Consider the following 22862-nt stretch of genomic DNA (forward strand, 5'->3'; position numbering starts at 1 on the left):
AATTTATGCGAACACTAATTAGACTTAATATGCATTGAACAAAATTAAAGACACAGTATAAAAAAGCCCAAATAGTGTTTTGCTATTTATAAGTATTTATTTCATGAAAGATAAAAGATACATTAGGTAACATACTAAGTAAGCTGAACAAAATAAACGAATCACAAATTTTCAGCTCATTTTAAAATGAGAAAATAAATTGTGCAGCACGGAGCAAAGCTTAATTCCAGAAATTATTTAAATACTTCTTTTATATGTGTACTACAGGTCAATACTCTCAATTGGACTTCGTGTTATGTCAATCATTGTCCTTGAATATTTCTGATGGTGCAAAAAAATTTATTACATGTCAAGTTTTGTTTTAGTTTTTCTCATTTTAACATGATTTTTAACATTATATATTTACAATAAATTTTAAAGCATAAAATGAAAGTAAATTAATTTTTATACCTTTAATTGAGCTATCAATGCTTTCAAGAATTAATTTTCTGGTGAAAAGCCAATCCCAACATAAATTGTGATACAGTTGAATAATGGTTGAAATTTAATGATACGTCATGTCATGGCATGATATTGCAGAATTACACATTTTGAAAGTTGGTTCTTGTGAAAGTTTTGAGTAATTTATATTCGTCAATAAACATATAATACAGGGTTAAAGAATACATAGAATCACTCAAATAAAATAGGACAAAGTATGCAAAATTCCTTATTAATTAATTTCATTTATGTAAAAGTATGGTGACTGAAGGTAAGAAATGCTAAAATAAAAAAAGAGGAATCAGGAATTATAAATAGGTTACAAAGAAAACAAATTTAAAATACATGAAACTTAAAATATGATCTCAGAAAATAAATATTTTATTGCTAGTTAAGTAGGTTTGTAAAATAAAAGTAATATTTACAAAAAATAATTAATTCACATTCTCTGACATAAAATTGAATTAATTTTCTTATGGAAAATCAAACTAGAATAAACTTGATTGTGAAAGATTAGCCAAGGGTCCCAATCCTTGCTTCCGAAACACGCGTGGCAGTGCCTTTCCATGGGGAAATGTATGGAATTAGGTTGCCGGACACTCTTTCACTGTGTTCCATATAATTTTTGCTAAAAATAAATAAAGTCTTGTTATATAAAAAACATACTCTCTTAAAAAAAAAGGAACGAAACCACTCAATTTAAGGAAAAATTTAGAATTAAAACCTTTCACTCCATTAAAAGAAGGTGTAAAATCAAACAAATATTAAAATATTCGAGAACTTGTTTACTTGAAGAATTAAAGTTTACTAATAAAATCTTCTTTAAAAAAAAACAACTAAGCCACACAAAAAATTATTAAAAATGTCTGAAATAAATAAATAAAAAGCTAAATTATTAAAATTTCTCAATATCACTCATGATAACAAATTCTCTCACTATAGAATATTTTACAAAAAATTTTTAAGAAAAAAAGGATTCAAGCATCTTACATAAAAAAAAAAAAATGCTTTTTTAAAATATAAATAAATAAAAACAATATTCTCTGGGGAGAAAATTTTCCTTTAAAAAATTAAAATCAAGAGCCTTAAACGTAGGACAGGATATACTTTAATTGCTTAAACCTTACTTGCTTATTTAGTAAATAGTAAACTTTAGTTACTGATATGCATGCCAAGAAAAAATACATTATTGAAGAAAAATAAAAGTTTATATCTGTAAAATAATAATAACCTAGTTCCCTAACTAAGATTTATTTAAAATCAATTTAACAGAATGCGCGGATAAAAAACAGAGATTGAAGTTTGAAGAAAATATTTAATAATTAATTGAGATATATAAAAAATTAAATATATTGTGTGACAAGAAAAAGATGCTTTTGAAATAAAATAATGAAAAAATAGTTAAATAAAACCAATAAGCTAAATATAAATTTTATCGTTTGTTCTAATACTTTTATTCAATTTCAAAATTTAAATGAGTATAAATACAGAATGATAAAGCATTACTTAATATGGTAAGACAATTTATACTACTAATTGGCAATTGAAAATGAAATGTATTTGATTGAATTATAAATGACTAAGTAAATTATCACCTTACATGGAAAAAAAGACATTTTGTTGTTAATATTTTCACAATTCATAAGCTTGTTATGGTCAATAATGAAGTAATTGAAGTGATGAATAATAAAATAAATACAGATATAGTAAACGTGACTTTACGCCTAATTTTTCCAAGTCAATAAATAAAATAAAACCAGCATATAAACAGATGTAGAAAAATGATTAGTTTAAAATTAATGATAATTCACAGCATAAATTAGTCACCACCTTTTTCTCCTCATGGCAGCGAAGGAATTTTGTAAGAGTCTCCCACAAATTTAATGGATGAGTAATTTCTATCGCTGCTAAGTTCTTAATGTTTTTCTTAAAAATCAGAAGAGGGTTCTACTCTAGCATGCCAGTCATTGAAAATTCTAAAGCAGTTCTTTTCCAGCAATCTTCTCACTCTTTTCTCTAAGTTTTATTTAACACTCCAATTTTTATGCCTATATATATATTTTTTTTTCTTAGTTTATTTTAACTACATTAAAGGCTATGCCCCCTTCTATTCATTGCTCACCAATCCTTAGAGTTTCACAATTTAATTTCTACAAAAAATTTTAAATTTAAACAAAGACACGTTTAAATAAAACATGAGAAAATAAATTTTCATAAATATGACGAATGGCCAAGAGTGAAACTGTATGAAAGGTCACAGCAACCTCCCATCCTGCAGTAGCAAAACATGAGAATATTTCTTTAGCATTTTCAAATTTTCTTTGACCATAGTCGAACCAAAAATGGGATAATACACGTTCCAATTAAACTAATCATTTTCTTCCAGGATCTCGTTTTGCAGTCATATCTTGGAGAATGTGACATTACAGTTTAAAAGAAATCAACAACAGCTGAAATTAAAATATATTTAAGAATTAGCAATAGAATTCACCAAACATTTAAAATAATTTATTAAAAATATTATTATCAAAGCTACATTGTTTTTAATATTACAAGTAGCTACACATGCTTTAGTAAATAATAAAAATAATTGATAGCAAATAATAGTTATAAATAAAACAAAAGAACTTCATAAAGCATATAAAAGCAAATGCGTTTTGTCTGTAAAAGGGATTGTTTTAAATAATAATCACACAAGTAAAATTCATTTCAACACGATTTAAGCAATATTTTAAGTAAGCAGTCTAGGATAACAAACTTGATCTTCCACCCCTGAGTGCAGGATGAGGGTAAACTTTGAAATCATAATTATGAACTCCCATTTTTCTTTATTTCATGATTCTCCAAAAAAATTTGCTCTTATGTTTTTGTTTTACCCTTATCTATAGGTTTATTTATTTTGCATTATAGATGACGTTGTAGAGGAGAAATTTATATACATTATAGGTACCAACTGCTTAAAATGAATTGTTGAGTTAATTGAACAAGAAGGATATCCATATTTAAAATTTGCTATGTTGTGATCAATTTGATAGTAAGTTGGAAATATTAGACACCGAACTTTTTCAACTATTAAGTTTTATCAATACATAACAATCAAACGACTTTTTCAACTATTCAAAAACGAAATCGGTTTAAAATTTTTAGTGAATATAGTTGACTCTCATTTTTTAAAGCACCCAAATTTTCTTTGATTCCAAAACAACTGAACTTTTTTGTGACATAAAGAACATTATTTTAAATGAAAATTATATGCAGCTACATAAACACAACACAAAAAGGAATAACAGGAAAAATTTAAAGCTCAATTAGCAAACTCTAAAGTTTCTTGTTCTTCAGGAGGTGTTGCTGCTGTTGTTTTGCAGCTTCAATTTCTACACAAAGTCAAATATAGCACAAAGAGTAAAGGAACAAAAGAAAAGAGGAAAGAAAGAATTGCGCTAACACAAATTATAAAGAAAATATACATGTAGACCAGAATTGACTGAAGGTTGAAAATTTATACTCAGGACGTAGTTTAAAAATTAGCAAGTTGTTTAAAGTAAAAATTATCCCTTAAAAGAAAGATAAAAAGCACTATAAGATTATATTAAGTGATGATGATCTTAAATTTTTTGGATGAATCCTATACTTTTCAAAACATTTTATATTATACTTCTTATTTTATAGTTTTTTAGCAAATTAGCAATCTTCAAATCCCCATAGTGTAGGACGTGACATAAACTGCTTGGTTTCAAATGCAAAAACCACCAAGCAATGACAATTCTATTTTGAGAAAGAGAGATAGGCCGAAAGGAATACTTTCTCAAGTTTTAAAGCATGTTGTCACACTCTTTATTCTTTCCTTTCATTTTGGTTTAAATAAATTTCTGAATTCTGCAAATTTAATTTTATTCCAACTAGAATAGAAACATCTGTATTCTTCACAATTATATCCTAATTTTGCTATAACAAGAAAAAAGGATATTTTTGAAAAAAGCAAACAAAATGAATAAAGCATAGATGAATTAGATTGACAAAATTTTTATGTATTATTCCTTTATTTTTAAATGCGAAAAGTTATTAATTTCAAGGGAAAGTTTTTTTTATATATATATAATTTATAAAAAAATACATTTAAAGTAAGAAAGGTTTACTTAATTTTAAAAAAGTTTTCTTTGAAAATTATCACAGGCTTAATTAGCTTCAAAAATTAGAATTATTGTTAAATATATAAGTCAGCAATATTTTTTTTAAAAAAAATTTGCATATTTTTGCTTTAAGAAAAATACTCGTGAAGCATTTTACCAAATCTCAGTATTTTTCACCAAAAACACATTAAAATAAAATAAAGAAATTTCAGCAACAGCACTGAAAAAAAGAAGTCCTATCTTGATGAAATCAAAGTAGACCTGATACATGCATAAACACATTTTTGGCCTTTTGATATGAAAATATATAGTAAACACACTAATATTTCTAAATTTAAACTGTCAAAACTCACTTTTTAAAAATAAAATATTTCAATGGAAAGAACTATTCATTACTATTGCATGTCCTGGTGCATAAGTAAACTTTTCAAATTCCAAAAATTTTACAAAAATCAGGGGGGTTTGACTTATACATTGGTATAGTTCATTCAACAGGAGTTGACACTTGGCTCCACCTCCATCACGTGGTTTTCCAACGATACTATTTTGCTATTTTTTGGGAAAAGGATGTTAACAAACCTGAAGAAGGTTGCTATTTGGTAATCGTATGAGAAAAATATTTATTTCGCAATCTTTATGTGTATTTTTTTTAACATTAAATATTTCATGAATTTGACAAGGTGGCCACTCAAAACAGATTTCAAATTTCCCTGACTTTTCCAGGTAAAAATCTTAAAATTTCCAGGTTTGTGTTTTTTTCCTTTTTTCTTATAAAGTGTAGGCTGTGTACAAGAAGAGTGTCTGCATTAAAAAATATCTTATTCAAAATGTCATTTTTTAAAACATATCTTGAAAAAAAAAATTATTTTTTACAAGATATTTTTTTATTATTTTTTAATGTTCCGGTACAACATTAATTTTTAAAAAATTAAGACGTGGAGAAAATAATATATTTAGCTTGCAAAATATATTGTTTTTATTAAATAATTTTAATTGTTTTTATTGAATTTAATGTGTTACTTTAAGTAGTATTTGCTCAAAGTGTACCTACAAAATCACAAAATCAGAATAACCAATAAAATCTTGTATAAGTATTGTTTAATATATTTTCATTAAGGAAAAGAAAACCGTTTCAGGTGATTATATATTAATAATTTTTAATAATTACAGTGGCTCCCAAAAGTGCACACTCACTTATAACTTATATTGAAATAGGAAATAAAAATTCAATAATTAAAATGAATATTTCACAATGGGTATTTGATAATAAGATGTATAATCTATTCTTAGCAAAACTGCATGGAATATTTTAAAAACAAAGCAAACGTTAATTTTTTTATCATATAGTAACAAAAATGTTACCCCACGAAAGTCATCGTACATTTAAATGTTTTGGATCTCAGAATTAAAATTATTGTCAATTGCTTTTTTTATTTAATTATTTTTTATTTCTTTATTAGCAATTTAGTATCAAATCTATAATAGCAAAATTATATTTTAATTTTTGCTTGCTAACTCCGTAATATTTTATTTTATCATTTAAAAATGACTTGTGGTCATAATAGAATAGACCAAATTTGATTATTTGTCTTCATAAGAGGTAAATCAGTAATGAATATGTTAAATTAGTTTACTGTATTCAATTGAACTGCGCAATATGTGATAAAATGCTTAAAAGAAGGACTTCAAATCAGAGATTAAAATTATAAATTTTGTGGAAAAATTCATAAATTTGCAATTGAGTGTTGTAAAAGTTTCTGTAAAAATTTTAAAAAAATATTCTGCACGAATTTCACCTGACAAAAAAAAAAACAAAAAAAAAAAAAAACTAGTTACACGTATTTTCAACCTTTAAAAGCTATTGTAGATGTTAAAAGAAACTCCACTAAATGTTAATTTAACGAAAAATTAGATTTACTAATAAACTGAGTTTTTTCTTTAAAAGTGTATGATGACTTTTGTGGGATAAAGTTTTTGTCACTTTTTGATGATTGATTCCTTAAAAATAAACTTTTCCTTTGTTTTCAAAATATTTCATATTGTCATTTAAAATATTTCAGTTTTGTTAAGATTAGAACAAATTTTTTATCATTAAATATATATTCTGAAACATTTATTTTAATTAATGGGTAGTCTTATTTCATTGAAAGTCATAAGTGTATCAACACTTTTGTGAATCACTGTAATTACATTTCAATATAAAGCTGTACTGTATACTGTATTTCATCTTACCAGTGCTTTTTATAAAATTCACTGATCATATTTTCCTTAAACCAATATCTCAAGTCAAATTTTTAAATAATGGTATTTTAAAATAACATTTTTATTTTAAGGGATTCAGTATAAAAAAATAAATGTCAGAATTGTAAAATTGTCTAATTTTCAGTTCTATACTCTATAGAAGAAAAAAAATTCCTTTAAATTTATACTTTTTTGATTTTTTTTCTTATTTGAAATTAAAACATTTAAAGAATTCCAATCTAAACACACAGTTTTTTAGTTTAGCATAGTTAATTGTTTTTGTTTGAACAACTGGAATATTGTACAGTGCAGAACTAAAACACTAAGTTTCGTTTTCCTTCTTCTGACTAAACACATATGAATAAAAAAAAAATTATATTTTATGTATATACATCATTTAATATGTTTCCTATATATTCCTTAGTCATTGTCAGCTTTTTTAGGTAAAAAGATGAATAGTTTTGAAATATCATCTCTGGAATGCAAGCAACATTTACAAACTTTCCATATTGTGATAACTATACAATTCAAATTTTGAATCAAAAAACTAATATTTACCAACAAAACCGTAAAATTTGATATTAATATATAGTTAGTTCTAAAAAAAAACTTTTTTCAAAATAAAAATATACTATAAAAGGTTAAAATGAAATGCGTGATTGGTTGGTTTGCTGAGAAAAAATAATTTACAGATTTCTTTGAATGGGAGTTCAAAAGCTTTCAGAAAAAGAGTGCATTATAAAATCTATTGTTATTAAATTATAACCAACTAATTTTTAGAGAATTTAATAAAGTTAAAAATACAAAAACATTTTGTTAAAATAGAAAAAAATTACCGCTCCCAATTGCGAACAAACTTGAATCATTGTGTGAACACGGACAGAATTCAAAAACCGAATCCTAACCCCGTCTTCCACATCCACCATAATATTTGCCCTTCCTAAATTGCACAGTCCCATAGTCTGCATAGAGATCAAAGACATTTGCTTAGCAACCATGGGAGAATTTTATGTTGTATTCTAGTTTAACAGGGTTATAATGGAGCAAATTTTGATGAAAGCAAAGTAAATTGATGATATTTTAACTGTTTGGAGATACATTTCCGTCTAAAAAATGTGGGTATAATGGATGAAACAATTTAAATTAAGAAAATTAGCAAATAATTTAAATTAGTGAAATTAAAAAAAATATATAAGAAAAAATTTCCAGCTTTTCTTTAAAATTTCCAGGTTTTTATCCATATTTCCCTGATTTTTCCAGGTTTTTTCCAGTATAAAAAAAATTCCCTGATAATTCCAGGTTTTCAAGGTTTTCCAGGTGGGTGGCCACCCTGATTTGATATTTCTCTCTTTTGAGTTAAAAGATAGTCCCTTTTGAGACATTTTGCTGGGAAAAGAGCAGTTTTTCAATTAGCCTGAGTAATGAAAGGTATAATAGCGAATGATAAAGAGAAGTAAGTAAGTGAAAAAGAATTCACTGTTTGCGTTTGACGCACATTAAGGGTTGTCAGCGAAAATGTTTCTCCTATCCTGCGCTAAAATTAACTATGCGCCCGAGTAGGTGGAGCCAAGTGCCAACTCTAGGTGAACCAATTATAGTAAAGTTGGGCATTCGTTGAATGTGAAATATTTATGCATTATAAACTATAAGATATGTATGAATAACTCAGTATCAATTTACTCATTTCAAAAACTATTTTTACTATGTTATATAGAATTAATTCTGAATTATCTCTCATATTTCCTTTACATATATATTGGTTTTTTTTTTAAAACAATTCCTTAAAATACGTTCTGAAAAATTAAGATTAAGAAAAGTTATAAGTTTCAAAAAATATAACACAATGGAAACTTTTAAGACATACCATAAAGCTACAAATTTAAAGATTTCAAATCATCTGTCAGATTCAGTACAATTAACAGTGTCTTTATTCGGATCTCACATTTAAAACTTCATCTGCTGAGTCTTTCAGAAAATAATTTTAATTCCCATCCAAAAAATTTGTATTTCCACACTTTTAAAAAGACTTCACAATAACAATTGAATTTATATTTTGGAGATGGTCTCAAACATCATCTTTACTTAAGGGGAAAACGTATCATATTCAGAGAGATTTAACAATTTTATTTATTTATATTCTAATTTTAGAAATTTTCCTATTTGGTTTACATAGTGGTTGACTGATACACCTGACATACCAGAAATTTGATATGTTGTAATCAAAAATTGGGTTGACTTTAATCACAGGATATACAATAATTCATCTATTTAAGATTATTAATAATAAACAGTAGAGTAAACTGAATTAAAAAAAACAATAGAAGCCATAATATTTATATCCAGTAAACCTGTTTTTAAAAAAAGGAATAAAAAACAGACAATATAATTTTAATTTAAAGCACTTACAAATTTTTTTTGTTTACACAGGGTATTTGCGACATTTTAGATTTTCAATTCATGGCTTTCCGTGACTAATTCCAAGAATTTTTCATGACTTAAGGAAATTACTATTTTCTCCGAAAAAAAAGCAATAAATTTAAAAAAGCATTATAATAACATTAATTGAAATGATAGATAAAACCAAAATTATTATACTCATATTTATAGATTTTAAATTTAAAAAAACAGAGTAATGAAAGAGTTAAAGCAATAAAATAGCTGAAAAATACAGAAATGCAAATAATTTTTTTCTTTTTTTCTGCCGAATTATATTCTATAGATACTTTTACTGTTTATCCGAAATGAAATAAATATTTCTGATTTTTCTGTTCTCATTTCAGAATAAAAACAATTTGCCAATGACTGGCTTGCTTCAGCTGAAATTTTAAATTGATAAAATAAAAAATTCTGAAATCACAGAAGTTTAAAAGATAATTCGCTCTATAAATGATGTTTTTTCTTTCATTTTTTGAAAGATTATTTGACATTAATTTCTTAAATAACTTTAAGTAAGCAAAATAATATTATAAACCTCTTAAAAATTAAATGGTAATGTCCTGAAATGATGAATATTTATCAACTAAAATTAAAAAATGAAAAAGAAAAAAGGCAGTTTATTTCAAGTCGCATTGAAAGAAAAATTAAAGGAACATTATTAAAATGAATATTAGAAGCATAAATTAAAACTTTAGCATTTAATTACACACACTAATCTACGAAATGAATAGATTTAAACAATGTTAAAAAAAAATTTTAAAAAAAGTTTAGTTAAGAGTAGAGCTTCAAAAATTGGCCATACTGCATCAAATGTAAACAATATTATCTGCTTCAGATAAACTCATAAAAGTTTGCTATTAACTAAGTCTAGAGCGAAGAAAAAGAAAAAAAAAAGGGAACTCGGGTACATTAGAGCAGTGGTCCCTAACCTTTTTATCACCGCGGACCTGTCAACGTTTGATAATTTCACCGCGACCGCTGGGGGGGGGGCGTTGATTGTTTGTATTTTAGATTCTTTTGATTTATTAATTTTAATTTAATTGTATTTAAAAATGCCTTCAAAATAAAATACAGTTACACCAAAAATAAATATAAAGTGATTTAACATTTTAACTTAGTAGAACGTTAAATTTAATGAGAACCCTGAGCTTGCTTCTTTGCAATGAGGCAGTTCAATCTGGGAGTAATCGGAGACAATGATACATTACAAACATTAAAAAATTTATGTCACTACCTTCGGGGGCCACTTTTTTTTAAATAAATAAAATCTTAATGGAAAACAGATATTTTTAATTTGGGGTATAAACCTAGGAATTTAAATTCAGTTTCAACGAAATGGACGGCCCGGTACCATTTGATTCACGGATCGGAGGTTGGGGAACACTGCATTAGAGACAACCCCTAAGAGGATAACCAAAACTTATGACAACAAATTTGCAAGTGGATTTTAAATAATAAGCTAATTTAGAGTAAATTATAAAGAAAAGAGTAATATATTTACCTAAAATAAGTAATTCGGTTTTCAAGAAGTATTCGTAATTGTACTTCAATATTGGCAAAAATATCTCTTTTCAACAGTCACAGTTCCAATACCGTCTGGCCTTAGGTAGAAAATAATTTTTACTTTTTTAGTATATTATTTTCGTAAAACACATATAATATTACAATAAAATTAATATACTAAATTATTTATAATATACATAAACTTTTTCTTAGCATTGATACAATCTTTATAATAAGCTATGAAGTTTATTTAAAAATGTTTTTAACTTACACTTTATACATTAACTTTGTATTTCAATAAAAAAAATTAATTTAAAAAAATATTGTTTCTTATAAATTTTTATCAAGCATCATTCATATAAAGTAAATGATACATAAAAAAAATTGGATTATTAGAAATGATAAAACAAGAATACAGTTTGAATAAATAAAAGTTTTAGATCTTTAATATGTAATTTATGCATTCATGTCACACTGCTTCATACAATTTAAGCTTTTTAAAATAATTTAGGTATGTTTTGACATTATTTTAGACACTGAACAAACTATCCAAATGTAATTCATAAGTAGACAAATTGACTTTTATAATATAAGAATGTTTTTCATTTTTATGTGAAGTTTTGAATGATAATGCAAATTTTAAATTAAATTGAAAATTGCACTAATATGAATGTAAATTATTTATCTTTCTTGAGATGATTTTCTATTTTTACCACCGATTTCTAAATCAGTTTTCAATATTTAATAAATAAGAACAATAAAACTTAGTTGCAAAAAAGAAGTTTAATTAGCTGAACCACTTTTCAAAGGAACTTAGTTAAACTTATTACAAAAAATTTGCCCTACTGTAAGTTACAACGCAATTGTTTTCTACCACTAACTTGTAACTTATTTAAAACATTTTATTTTACAAAAATCTCAGTAACTTTAAAAGCCATAATCCTTGAAAAAATTAATATGAAAGTTGCGTATATTTCAGTTCATTATTTGTTTTTAGCTAAATATAATCCATGAAATGACTTTATTTAACTTAAAAATATCTTTGTATTTGTGGAAAAAAAATTCACTTTTGACTAAATTAACATTTAATTTATTCATTATAGAATTTTTAAAAAAAAGTTATTACAAACGTGGTTTAAAAAAACATAGCAGGATCTTCAACAACTTATTATATGCTTCTTTTTCTTCTTCTCATTGGCACGACAGCCCAGGATGGGCCTTGGCCTTCTCAACAAGCCTATGCCAAGACATTCTTCCCTTAGCCAAGGTTCTCCAGTTTATTATCTTTAAAACTTGTAGGTCCTTTTCAAGGCAGTCTAAAAATCTTAGGTTTGGTCGTCCTCTTTTTCTTGTACCTGTTGGCCTGGCACAGAAAACTTTTTTGGTTGTCCTGCTATCCTCCATTCTTATAATGTGGCCTGCCCATTTAATCCTTTTTAATCTTTTATTATATGCTAATATTCTAATAAACCAACATTTTTTTCACATATTTTAAATACTCTAAGCAGATCCACGCTTTAATATCAAACAAATATAATTTCATTTAAGTTATTTTCATTATGTAAAAATTATCATAAGATTAAGAAAATTAATAATCCTAGTAAGCACACACCTCACGGCAAACGTAAGGCCGTAAGCTGGCATTTTCGGAACGTTAACGGCAAACACAATGGGGTCCGTTACCTTTGTTTTTGAGGCATGATCGGAAGCGGCGGTATAACTCGTCACTTATATAGGCCCGGAAAATAAAAGTGCTGTTTGGCCGTTTGCACTTAATTGGTTACAGGACCTTCAAATGTATACCATAAATTAATTGTAAGGTTACAATGAATTATTTTATTAATAATAAATAAGTGTAGAGCTGGTAAAAAAATTGGTCATTAACTCGAAAAGATGAAGAAAGAAAAATAAATAAATAAAAAAATAAGCGAAGAATAAAATATTAAGCATATTTTATCGATTTTCTTTTTCTCCTATCTTTTAGCATAAAGAGGCGGCGATATAATTCGTCACTTATACAGGCCCGAAAATTAAAAGTGTCATTTGGCCTTCTACTATTAATTGGTTACAAGACCTTCATTGTATGCCATTATTAATTTTAAGTAACAATGAATAGATTGATTAATAATGAGAAAGTGTAGAGTTGGTATAAAATTTTTTTATTAACTCGAAAATATGAAAAAAGATAGAAGAATAAAATCCATAAAATATTTAGCATATTACGATTTAAAAAATGCACTTTCATTATTCTTTAAAATTTGCAGAAATTTTACATAAAACATTAAAAAGTTAGCATTTTATTAATTTGCTATAACCTAAATATGAATTCTGGAATTGCTTATTAAATATTTTTAAAAAGTAATTCGATTTGAAATTAAATATTTTAAAATTTTTAAATAAATATTTATAAGAATTTTTATTCTAAAAAGCATTTCTCGCAGTTCTTATGGTACTTGATATTTATCTGGTAAGAGATTGAGTGTTACATATGAAAGCATCAAAAAATGAGCTGCGAGTTAAGTAAATTTTTCCATGATCATGGGATAAATAGAGTAATTTGAGTAAATCTATTTTCTTTTTTATAATATTCTGTATTGTATTATACCATTCTTTTTAAATAGAATTTCTTTAAAAAAAGAACTCTATAATTCGAAAAGAAATCTATGACTTAAATAAAAAAAAAAAGTAAAATAGTTTGAAAATCAATTACTTAATTTATGGTGAGCTTCTTAAACATTCCTGAGGAAATATATAATAATTGTACCAAGTATAATCATATTTTTTTACTAACCTCAAGTTGTATTGAAAATACTGTTATATAAAACTGTTATATGTTATATGAAAGTACTGCTTGCCTCATGATGTTCTGATGATTTTTTTGCCTGCTCTTCTCTTTTTTCTTTTTCTAATTTACAGTAAAATTTTCACTAACGTTTCCTTGACTTATCACTATTTTAAGAAATATTCTCTTTTATGAAAAACTTAACTAAAATATATTAATACGCTTTTAAAACTCAATATCCTATCATTTATTACAGGGCTGTAAGCAAGGAATAGAATATGGAGGGGGGCTTAAACACCTCCCGAAAAAAAAATAATTGACAAAAAATAATTTCCCTTGTAAAATAAGAAATTTTCCCTATTCTTGAAATAGTAAATTTTTTCCCTATGAGTTTTTAATAAACATTTCAATCATTACTATAAAAATAATCTTAAATACTTATGAGAGAATATTGTCTTACAATATTTTCCTTTTATTGATTAATAAAAAAGGTTTGACAGAAAATGCAAAGCAAATATTTTGCATGTAATGATTTACATATGGAAAAAAAAATTTTATGAGTGTAACATTATTGAAGATAAATGCAAGATAAGTTAATTACGAATTTGTAATTGTTAAGAAATGCGATATTATATATTACAAATTTAAATCCCCTCCGAAAGAAAATTCTGTCTACGGCTTGATATATAATATTTTAAAATGTATGAATGAATGATGAAAGCACAAAATTATAGACGAAAAACCCGATACTTCTTATCTTGCTGTTGAAAATTTCTTAAATTATATATTTTTTGCAATAAAACACAACTTTCAAGTGAGAAAAAATCCAAACAGCATGGTTCTCTAAGACAAGGTGAGGGGTTTTGTAGGGTTGCTTTGCTTTTGATTCTCTAGAATCTCGCCAAAAAACATTTACACGGGTGTCTGTAAACTGATCAGTGTGGCTTTTGAAAAGAGAATGAGAGGAGGTCTTCGTAGGGAACACCCATCCCCCAGGGCTTGACCTTCAAACCTTAAGCTTTCGCTATCCATATCAAGAAGAGAAGAAATTTATAACTCATGTGTTGCGATAGCATAAAATGTGTCATTCGGAAAATCTTTAATACAAAAATAAGCAACATCATTTATCAATTAAAGAGCAAAATATATTTTTTTTAAACTAGAATTATTTCATTTTAAATTCAATTTTTTTAATAGCAAATTAGACTAAAATAAACATTAAAATTTTCTCCCTTTCAATTTTGCTTTATAGTTAAATTTATCATAAAATTTAATTCAAAACTTACATTGCACTCCAATTAAAGCGGAAAATAGTACAAGAGACATAGCACAGTTTAAAAAAAGCTACCAATTTTTTCTGCTACTAAATCAATTTAATATTCAAATCAAAAGACATATAAAAAAAAAATTACTCCTTTCTCAGTAACTATTGAATAATGAAAGAAACATAACTTGCAGTGGCAACACAAAATAATAAACATACATTTAATCATTTTCAATGCTGATTTGGAAAAAATGTTTCCTATGCATGCATTAAAAAGAATTCTTGCAACTAATTTTTTGGGGGAGTTAACAACTATAAGTATGTGTAAAATGTTTTAAATCTCTGGAGTTAGTGGGAGAACCCTGTTTGAAATATAAAAAGAACGTTAAGAGTACTGAAATTTCGACTTGTTCGAGTTGAAATATTAGTATAGTTTCCAATTTATAGTTGAAGATACAGAATCTCAATATTTCAGAAAAGGCATAATTGTTAAATGAAATAAAATTATTTTGTAATTAGGACTTATTAAGGGAGATCTTTAAATCGTGAACAGGTGAAAAATAAAGCGGTATTTCTTGCTGCCTATAAATGACAATTTTCATGCTATAAAAGAAAATCATTTTCATACCACCCATTTAATTAGTAGAACTCTTTTAAAATTAGTCAAGTAGAATTCTGATAATAATAATTAATGCTAATAGTAACTTTTTTAAAAACACGCCTTAGTAGATAAATTACTCATCATGCACATACTTCACTAATAAAATGATTTTTAGATTGTGACATGATTTATGCCTTGACTGCAGCAAATGATTTGCCTACAGTTCATCAGCCTCCACAGTCCGACTTTTGGAATGATTCTAAATGTGCATCATACACTCACAAATAATAGTTTTTCGCCATAGATTATTTGTAAGCATCCTTTTTTTTTCCTACTGGGAGGCTCCGTTACCTGTTCGTTTTGCACATCAGCCCCAGTAGTTGCTCGTCATTCATGATTGTAGATTAAAAGAGAACTGTTTAGTTCCCCCTTTCTTTTATAAAATTACTATTGTATTGCCATTAGTTGTATTTTGAAGATTACTTAGTTTAGCAAATAAAAACAAGGAAAAAATTGGTTCTCGCAGAGAGTTATTACACAATAAAGATGCAGTTTCTGCCCGTGCACAAATTTTTTTTCTTCATAGAACCAGAAGCAGTGGACATAAACCGTTCTTTCCCTTGTTCTTAAAAGTTGATTAAAAATCATTTTGTTTGTAAAATATATAACTATTATAATTTTCGCGTAAGCATATTTTATTTTAAGAATCCTAACAAAAATTAGATGATAGCTGATTTGAAAATAATCAAATGTACTTGAATAAATAATTAAATTAAGAACAAAATGTGCGAGACAATAGCAATTAAAACAAGAAATAATTTTTTTTGTTAATAATATATAATGATGATCTTATATGATATACCGGATCATATTCGAAACTGTTTTTATCTCTCTTTTTTCCTAATATTTTTTAAAACGTCTATATAAATGTTAAGATTTATACTTGGCAATATTTGTTAAATTTTTTTTCTTCTTTTTTTGTAAATTTTTATGTCAAGGGAAGTTTGAAGTTCTGAAAATCGCGTAAAAGATAAATTTTCCTACATTCCAATGGATGAATTTCCAATGGAAAAATATTTATTATATAGGGAAAAAATCTTTAAGCGAAAAAAAAAAAAACTCTGTATTAAATTTGGTCCTTTCAACATGCCAAATTTCAACTCAGTTGCATTCCTGCAGCCTGCAGAGTAACTTTGGTCTATTTTCCCATCAAGTTTAGAAGTTACAAATTCTCAAATTACCTATTGAATGCTAATTTTTTTCTTCCATTGTAATCCCTGTATAGTTTTCTACACACCTTAGTAATTTAAAGTTCTAAGTGAGCAGAAATGCAAAATGAATAGCAAACGTTAAGTTAAACTCCCAAAACAAGCGGTGTCCCTTTTAATTTTCTGATATAGAAAAAAATTTATTAAAAATTTATTTGATATAGAGAAAAAGCAAGTATCAAGTTCGGTGAGCACGGCAGCCTTTTTTTCCCCAAGTTAATATGAAAGGAAATTTTTAGGATTGGTCAGAGAGCAACTTAATCGATTAGATCAACTTCAACACTATACTCTCAAGTAAAAATCAGTAAGAGTCAAAAGAAAAGAAAAAAATCAGGTTAACATAAGCATTAATAAAAAAGCAACACACAAAGATCAAATCAGGCTATAATTTTTGATCTTCTTATACTTGTAGTTGATTGTTTCTCCAAGATGAATTTTTTACTTTTTCTTTTCATCAGGGAGTGATTTTAATATTTTTACATGAAATTATCTTAAAAGTGTTTTTATATTCCTGTATGGTTAATTTATATATAATTACTGTCCTTTGTTATATAAATCATTTCTTATATAAATATGAATACTGAAGAAGGAAAAGAACTTAGTAACTTCCTAGGAAACATATTTAGGTTAACTCTTAAACAATTACTGTAAAACAAATAACATTGTTATTGATGAGAATGTTTGCAAGCTTTAATGATGCATTTTTATTGGAGTTTTCATTGACAAGTCTGGTAAATCATAGATTGTTCAAAAAACTTGAATGAAAATATTATTTCAAATTATTTATATAAAAACAGATACAAATTTTACCCACTGCCTCCTTGTTGCCCAGACTGGTCAACGATAAAATTATAAAAATTTAAATATTTTTAGGAATGAATGCTCTAAAATTAGCAATTTGTAGTTTAAACACTTTTGTATGTGGTAAGAACTAGAACTCTTTTTCTGCACATCTAAAAATGTTAAGTTTTTTATGCATCAATATGAATTAATCAGTATGCAAGTATGCACATTATTATTATGTAATGTCAAAATGAGAATCATAAGGATCAATTTCACGCAATGCAATTTTAGGAATAAAAAAAATTTTGTATGTACATTAGTGTGTCCATCATGATATTTAAATATTGATTACTAGAAGAAGTACATACGTTTGTTTTAGAATAAGAATTTGAAATTTTTTTTTTTATAGAAATGAGCTGTTGATGGGGTGCAGCTGTAGATCCCCTTTCTGTAGGGTAAAAAGGAAAATTAATGATGTCCGGCTAAGCGTTTTTCATCCCTCCCTGTTGGTGGTAGTTCTTGAGAAGAATTGGGCTTTTTCGGCACTTTGTTTCATTTTCTTATACTTTACTTTGAATGACGCTCCCCTAAACATCCATTTCATTTTTTACTTCTTTGCTAATGATGCTGATCATTATTATTATTTAACATTTTAATGAAATTACTTTTTTTAAATCGTTTGTGATTAGGTATCATTACGAAATTAAACTACTTATTTTCCTTAAAAAAAGTAAATAAATGAAAAAATAAAAACTCTCAAATTTTGTAGTTTACTCATAAAACAGTTTTAACGTAAGTAATACAGAGTAAAAATCTTTTGCAGCTCAAGACTAAAGGTACACGATAGAGAAGTCCCTTTTCAAGAATATGATAAATCTAATGCTGCACATCTTAGGGATAAATGTCAGGGGTGTGTCCAGACATTTTGTAAAAGGTCCGTTTCTGTAAAATTGTGAAAAAATTACTCGTAATTTGTGAATACAAAATAAACGTTAAGTCACATTCTTTCAACCAGGGTCCTGATTTTGTGAATTAGTGCAAATAGGGTGATTTAGGCAAATAGCTAAAATCACACCAGGCAGTTAAAAGATGGATATAATAACTTCATCTTTTGCACAGCTTACAAACAATTAAAAGAAAATTGTTATAAATTAAAAAACTGGTTTATTTAATTTTGATTTAAAAAATCTGAATTTAAATTGACAACTAATAAGGAGAACACTTACTTGTCAAATTCATTTTCACACCAGTCAGGCTCTCTAAGTTTTTGTTCATGCCACGGATAAAAAACCATATCTAAGTCACTGCCAAGAAAATTAAAAAAGAATAAAAAAATTCATTTCATTTATCACTACTTTGAAGAAATAATTTAGCTCAAAAGACAAATATTTCCAAATGCTGGGAAAAGACTAAAATATCTTATAGTACAAAATAAAAACAATATTTTTTTAAAAATTAAATACAATAACTTTTTAAGGACTACAAGTTGCACTACTCTGGTACAAAGTTTTCTTTTTAATAGAATTGATGGTAATCTAAAAAATTATTAGAGATTATAAATTTTTATAAAAGAAATATTAAGTTCATAACATCTATCATGCCTTCGACAATATAAAAGTTAATGCATATATTATTTGTATACAGTATGTAAAACAATAATTAACTGACATTAGAAGCATTTTTTGTCTTGAAAGCACAAAATGATTGCCACTTGTTAAGGCAGTGAGGCTAACTTGGCCCCTGGCCTGCAGGTTGGTAGAGCCTCCTTAGGCAAGTGAAATCTTTTAGTCAACGGTCCTTTAAATCAGTTAACTATATACTCTTAATTTTTCTTCTTCTCAAGAACTCGTACTAATATTAGTAGCTTTATACAAAAAGCAACAGTATAGTGTGCAAAATAAAAAAATGAGCACTTCTATACCTTTTGGCATAACGATTTTATCTTCATGTGCTAAGATGCTAAATTAATAGAATTATTAAGATAACTTCTTAGTGCATGAAAAATTATAAAGGTGCTCTCTTCTTTATTTTGCACATTGTATATAACACACTATTAACAAACAAATTAATAAACATTCAATCTATAAATTTATGAAGGATTCACAATAGGAACTCACTTGTAATTTTTACTTTTTTAAAAAGAACTTAGACCAATATTTGCAGCTTCACACTTCAATATTTTTTGACTTAATGATTGGATCTTCATTTACTAAGATGCTATCTTAATTAGATAGCCTCTTAGAGATTATCTTAATGATTTGATTAAGATCACCCCTTAGAGCATGAAAATCCAACCGTTAGATAAAATGTTATTAAGGTACTTGCTTCTTTATATTGCACACCTTACATAGCACACTGTATTAACAGACATTTAATCTATAAATTTATGAGGGATTCACAATAGGAACTTTCTTGTAAAGAGGTAACAGAGACTGGAAGTGAAGTGGTCTCAGGAAAATAACTGAGTATTCCCAGGTGGTGGGGCAATGTTTCTGCTCCCATATAAGTGAAAAGCGTAGAGTGAAAAGCAAACTGAATGGTCGCTTCCAGGTCACACTGGATTGAAAAACTTGGAATCAAAATGCTGTTGTGCTGCAACAACACCACCTAGAATTATCTAGAGAAAAAAAAACTTAAAAAAAGTTAAAAGCTTGACGATGTTCACACTCATTAATTAAAATAATGAACTTCCCCACAGCATCATCTTGCAAATTTTAGTTAAAAATTTGAAGCACCCTTAATTGATATTTCATTGTATTCTGATTGAATCCTAGGTGGTATTCCTCGGTCAGGTAAATCCTAGGTTTATGGTATTCTTATTGAACTACCTAGTCTAATATATTTACATACCTAGACATATATTTTCTAAACAAATGAAAAAAAAATTCAAAATTAAAATTTTATTAAAAAATAATTTTTTTTTTCAAACCTAGGATATGCAGATCAATATAATTTTTAATTCTTGAGGCTCATGCGCATAAAATACTTAGGAGTTGTTAGATGGTATAGGGCAAAATTAGGAAACTTTGGCAACGGCCAGTTGTAGCATTTTTAACAGTAGAAATTTTTTCAAAATTAGGAAATTTTAAATGGTTAAAAATTGTCAATAAATAATAATATCAGGCATTTCTTTTAAAGCATCTCTCAAAATATGGTAAATATTACAATTGCAAAATGAAGAAAAATTTTAAAAAACAAGTGTGAAATAAAATAATTTCCTAAGTGTTATGAAATATTCACATTAATTCCATATTTATTTAACAAAAAAAAAAAAACAATAATAAAGTGCACATGTTTCACATTTTTAATAAAAGGTGGCGACTGGCAAACAAGTTTTTAATCACTATTTGTAATAGTTAGCCACTCTGTGGCAATCGTTAATTTTGACGTAAGCCCGAACTCATAATCAAAGATAAAATATTATTGACTTAATAGTTGTTAAATTTTGAATAATTAAAAAATTTGATTGAGAGATGACATCGATTGAGAACATAGTGAATATTTTATCTTGCATTATAACCGAGTTGAACAGCTGACCCAATTTTGGGTTTACAATTACCAATGTTCAACTCCATAGCCCTGTAATTTGGATCCCAATCCAGAAGACAAGGGAACTCCTGGATCAAATATTGGGAGAAAATTTCCTGAAGAACTTTTTTTGATGGAATAATCTGAATTTGCATTACATGAGGAGAAAAACCACAAAATCTCCCAGAGTTAGCCTGACAGCATAGGTACTATAACCCATGATCCATCTATCACTGAGGATATTTTGCATCAGCACTGTGGTCGGTGAGAGCCGGGTGCAGAATTTGCATTGACCAGTCATTACTGGGATTCAAACCCGGTTCACCTCATTGGGAGGTGAGCGCTCTATCCCCTGAGCCACTGTGGCTATCTTGAGGGGCACACTTTAGATATTCCATACAATAAGTGCTGAAAATATATTAAATTACAATATCAAACACCAAAAGGTTACAAACTAATATTAAATACTTTTCTATGACATACAATGATGGCATCTTCGTATCATAAGATTTATTCAAGGTGAGTTGTTTTTGTGCTCCGTACTTGAGCTTTATTTTATTTCAGAGAGCTCATTTTGCCATTTTTTAAACTTTAAGTTGCCTACATTCTCTCAAGAAATAAATCGTTTGTACATTATTTATCAAAGTAAAGCAGGAAAAATATGTATGGCTTTGATTGGAACAATGATGCTTAGAGGCTCAAAATAAAAGTGACCAGTAAAACAAAAGATAATAGAGGAATATTTAATGCAAAATTTGCTTAAGCATTTTCAGTCATTTACATTTTTGCAAAAAATAAAAAAAAATTAACTTGATTCCTCTATTCTCGAAAGGAATAAATATACATAACTCAGTTACTGTAAATATAGCTAAATCCTACAAGGGATTGGCAAGTGAAGAGTACAAATTCTTTTTAATTACTTCTTACACTATTTTCATAGCAGTCGTATAATTAACAATAACACTGTATTAACAATTACACCCAAAAGTATATATCAATATTAAATTTTGACAAAATGTAATGTCTTTCAGTAGAAAAGGGCTAAATTTTATAGATAAGAACAATCAAACAATTTAAATTTAAAAGTCAGACTAGAAAAGTTATATCATTAAATTTTGTAGTGCTAATTAAAAGATTTTTTCAAGAATTTCAAATTCTTAGTTTATTTTATTTTAAAATATTGTTATGATTATTCTTACATTAGGCTCTAGACATGATAAAATATATCAGTATAAATATTAGTATAAAAAAGCAGAAATAATTTGTTGAGTAGTGTAAACATGTGTTTAATTGCCTTTAAACTACTAAGAGAAAGAGCGAAAAAATGCTAAATGAAAACAATAAAATTTTATTTTAATCAAACATTAAATGACACTTTAAAATTTATGAAACTCATTACTTCTTTAGAAATACATAAATTAAGAGACAAAACATTATAAGAAAAAATTTAAGAACAAATGTAGAAATAAAAGAAAACCAATGCTACCTCTTAAGTAGTTATAGCCTGTCAACATAATTTAGAAGCTTCTGCTCCAGATTAAGTCTGAAAATTAATAACAGATATTTTGCTACAAACTGATTATGTGGGAACCCTGTTGTAAAAAGTCATAATAGTTTAGAGATAAAGCAGATTTTCCTAAAATATATATTCATTATAACATATTTCTGCAAGGAAAACTTAATTGTTTAGAAATTGCCGAACATTACTTGAGCAAAATGGATTTATCACTTTTTAACCTATGAGGTCTTCATCTAATCAATTTATGTTATTTTATAGTAATTTTGAAAAATGTGCGCAAACAATGCTTTACTATGATTACTTCTACACCTTCTGAATAATATAGCT

The 22862-nt window shown here is 26.7% G+C and overlaps 2 protein-coding genes across 7 annotated transcripts in view; one reads left to right on the forward strand and one right to left on the reverse strand.

Moving 5' to 3' along the window:
• The window catches only part of LOC107456840 (phosphatidylinositol N-acetylglucosaminyltransferase subunit A), a 223531-nt gene that overhangs the window by 36552 nt on the left and 164117 nt on the right, over nt 1-22862 (forward strand). The gene's annotated exons all lie outside the window — the stretch shown is intronic.
• Nucleotides 78-22862, reverse strand: part of LOC147812719 (uncharacterized) — a 53026-nt gene continuing 30241 nt past the window's right edge. For all 6 annotated transcript variants that reach the window (XR_015432376.1, XR_015432377.1, XR_015432375.1 and 3 more), the window contains 3 exons: nt 18715-18792; nt 10789-10888; nt 78-2930 (listed from right to left, as the gene is read on the reverse strand). Coding sequence is in view for 2 of the 6 variants with exons in the window: in XM_087158659.1 (XP_087014785.1) it covers nt 10834-10888; nt 18715-18792 (133 nt within the window). In the remaining 4 variants the exon portion in view is untranslated. The remainder of the gene's footprint in view (nt 2931-10788; nt 10889-18714; nt 18793-22862) is intronic.

Source organism: Parasteatoda tepidariorum, chromosome 3, assembly GCF_982258835.1.
Source record: "Parasteatoda tepidariorum strain Cologne lab strain chromosome 3, Ptep-v5.0, whole genome shotgun sequence".
In the NCBI taxonomy this organism is placed as follows: domain Eukaryota; kingdom Metazoa; phylum Arthropoda; class Arachnida; order Araneae; family Theridiidae; genus Parasteatoda; species Parasteatoda tepidariorum.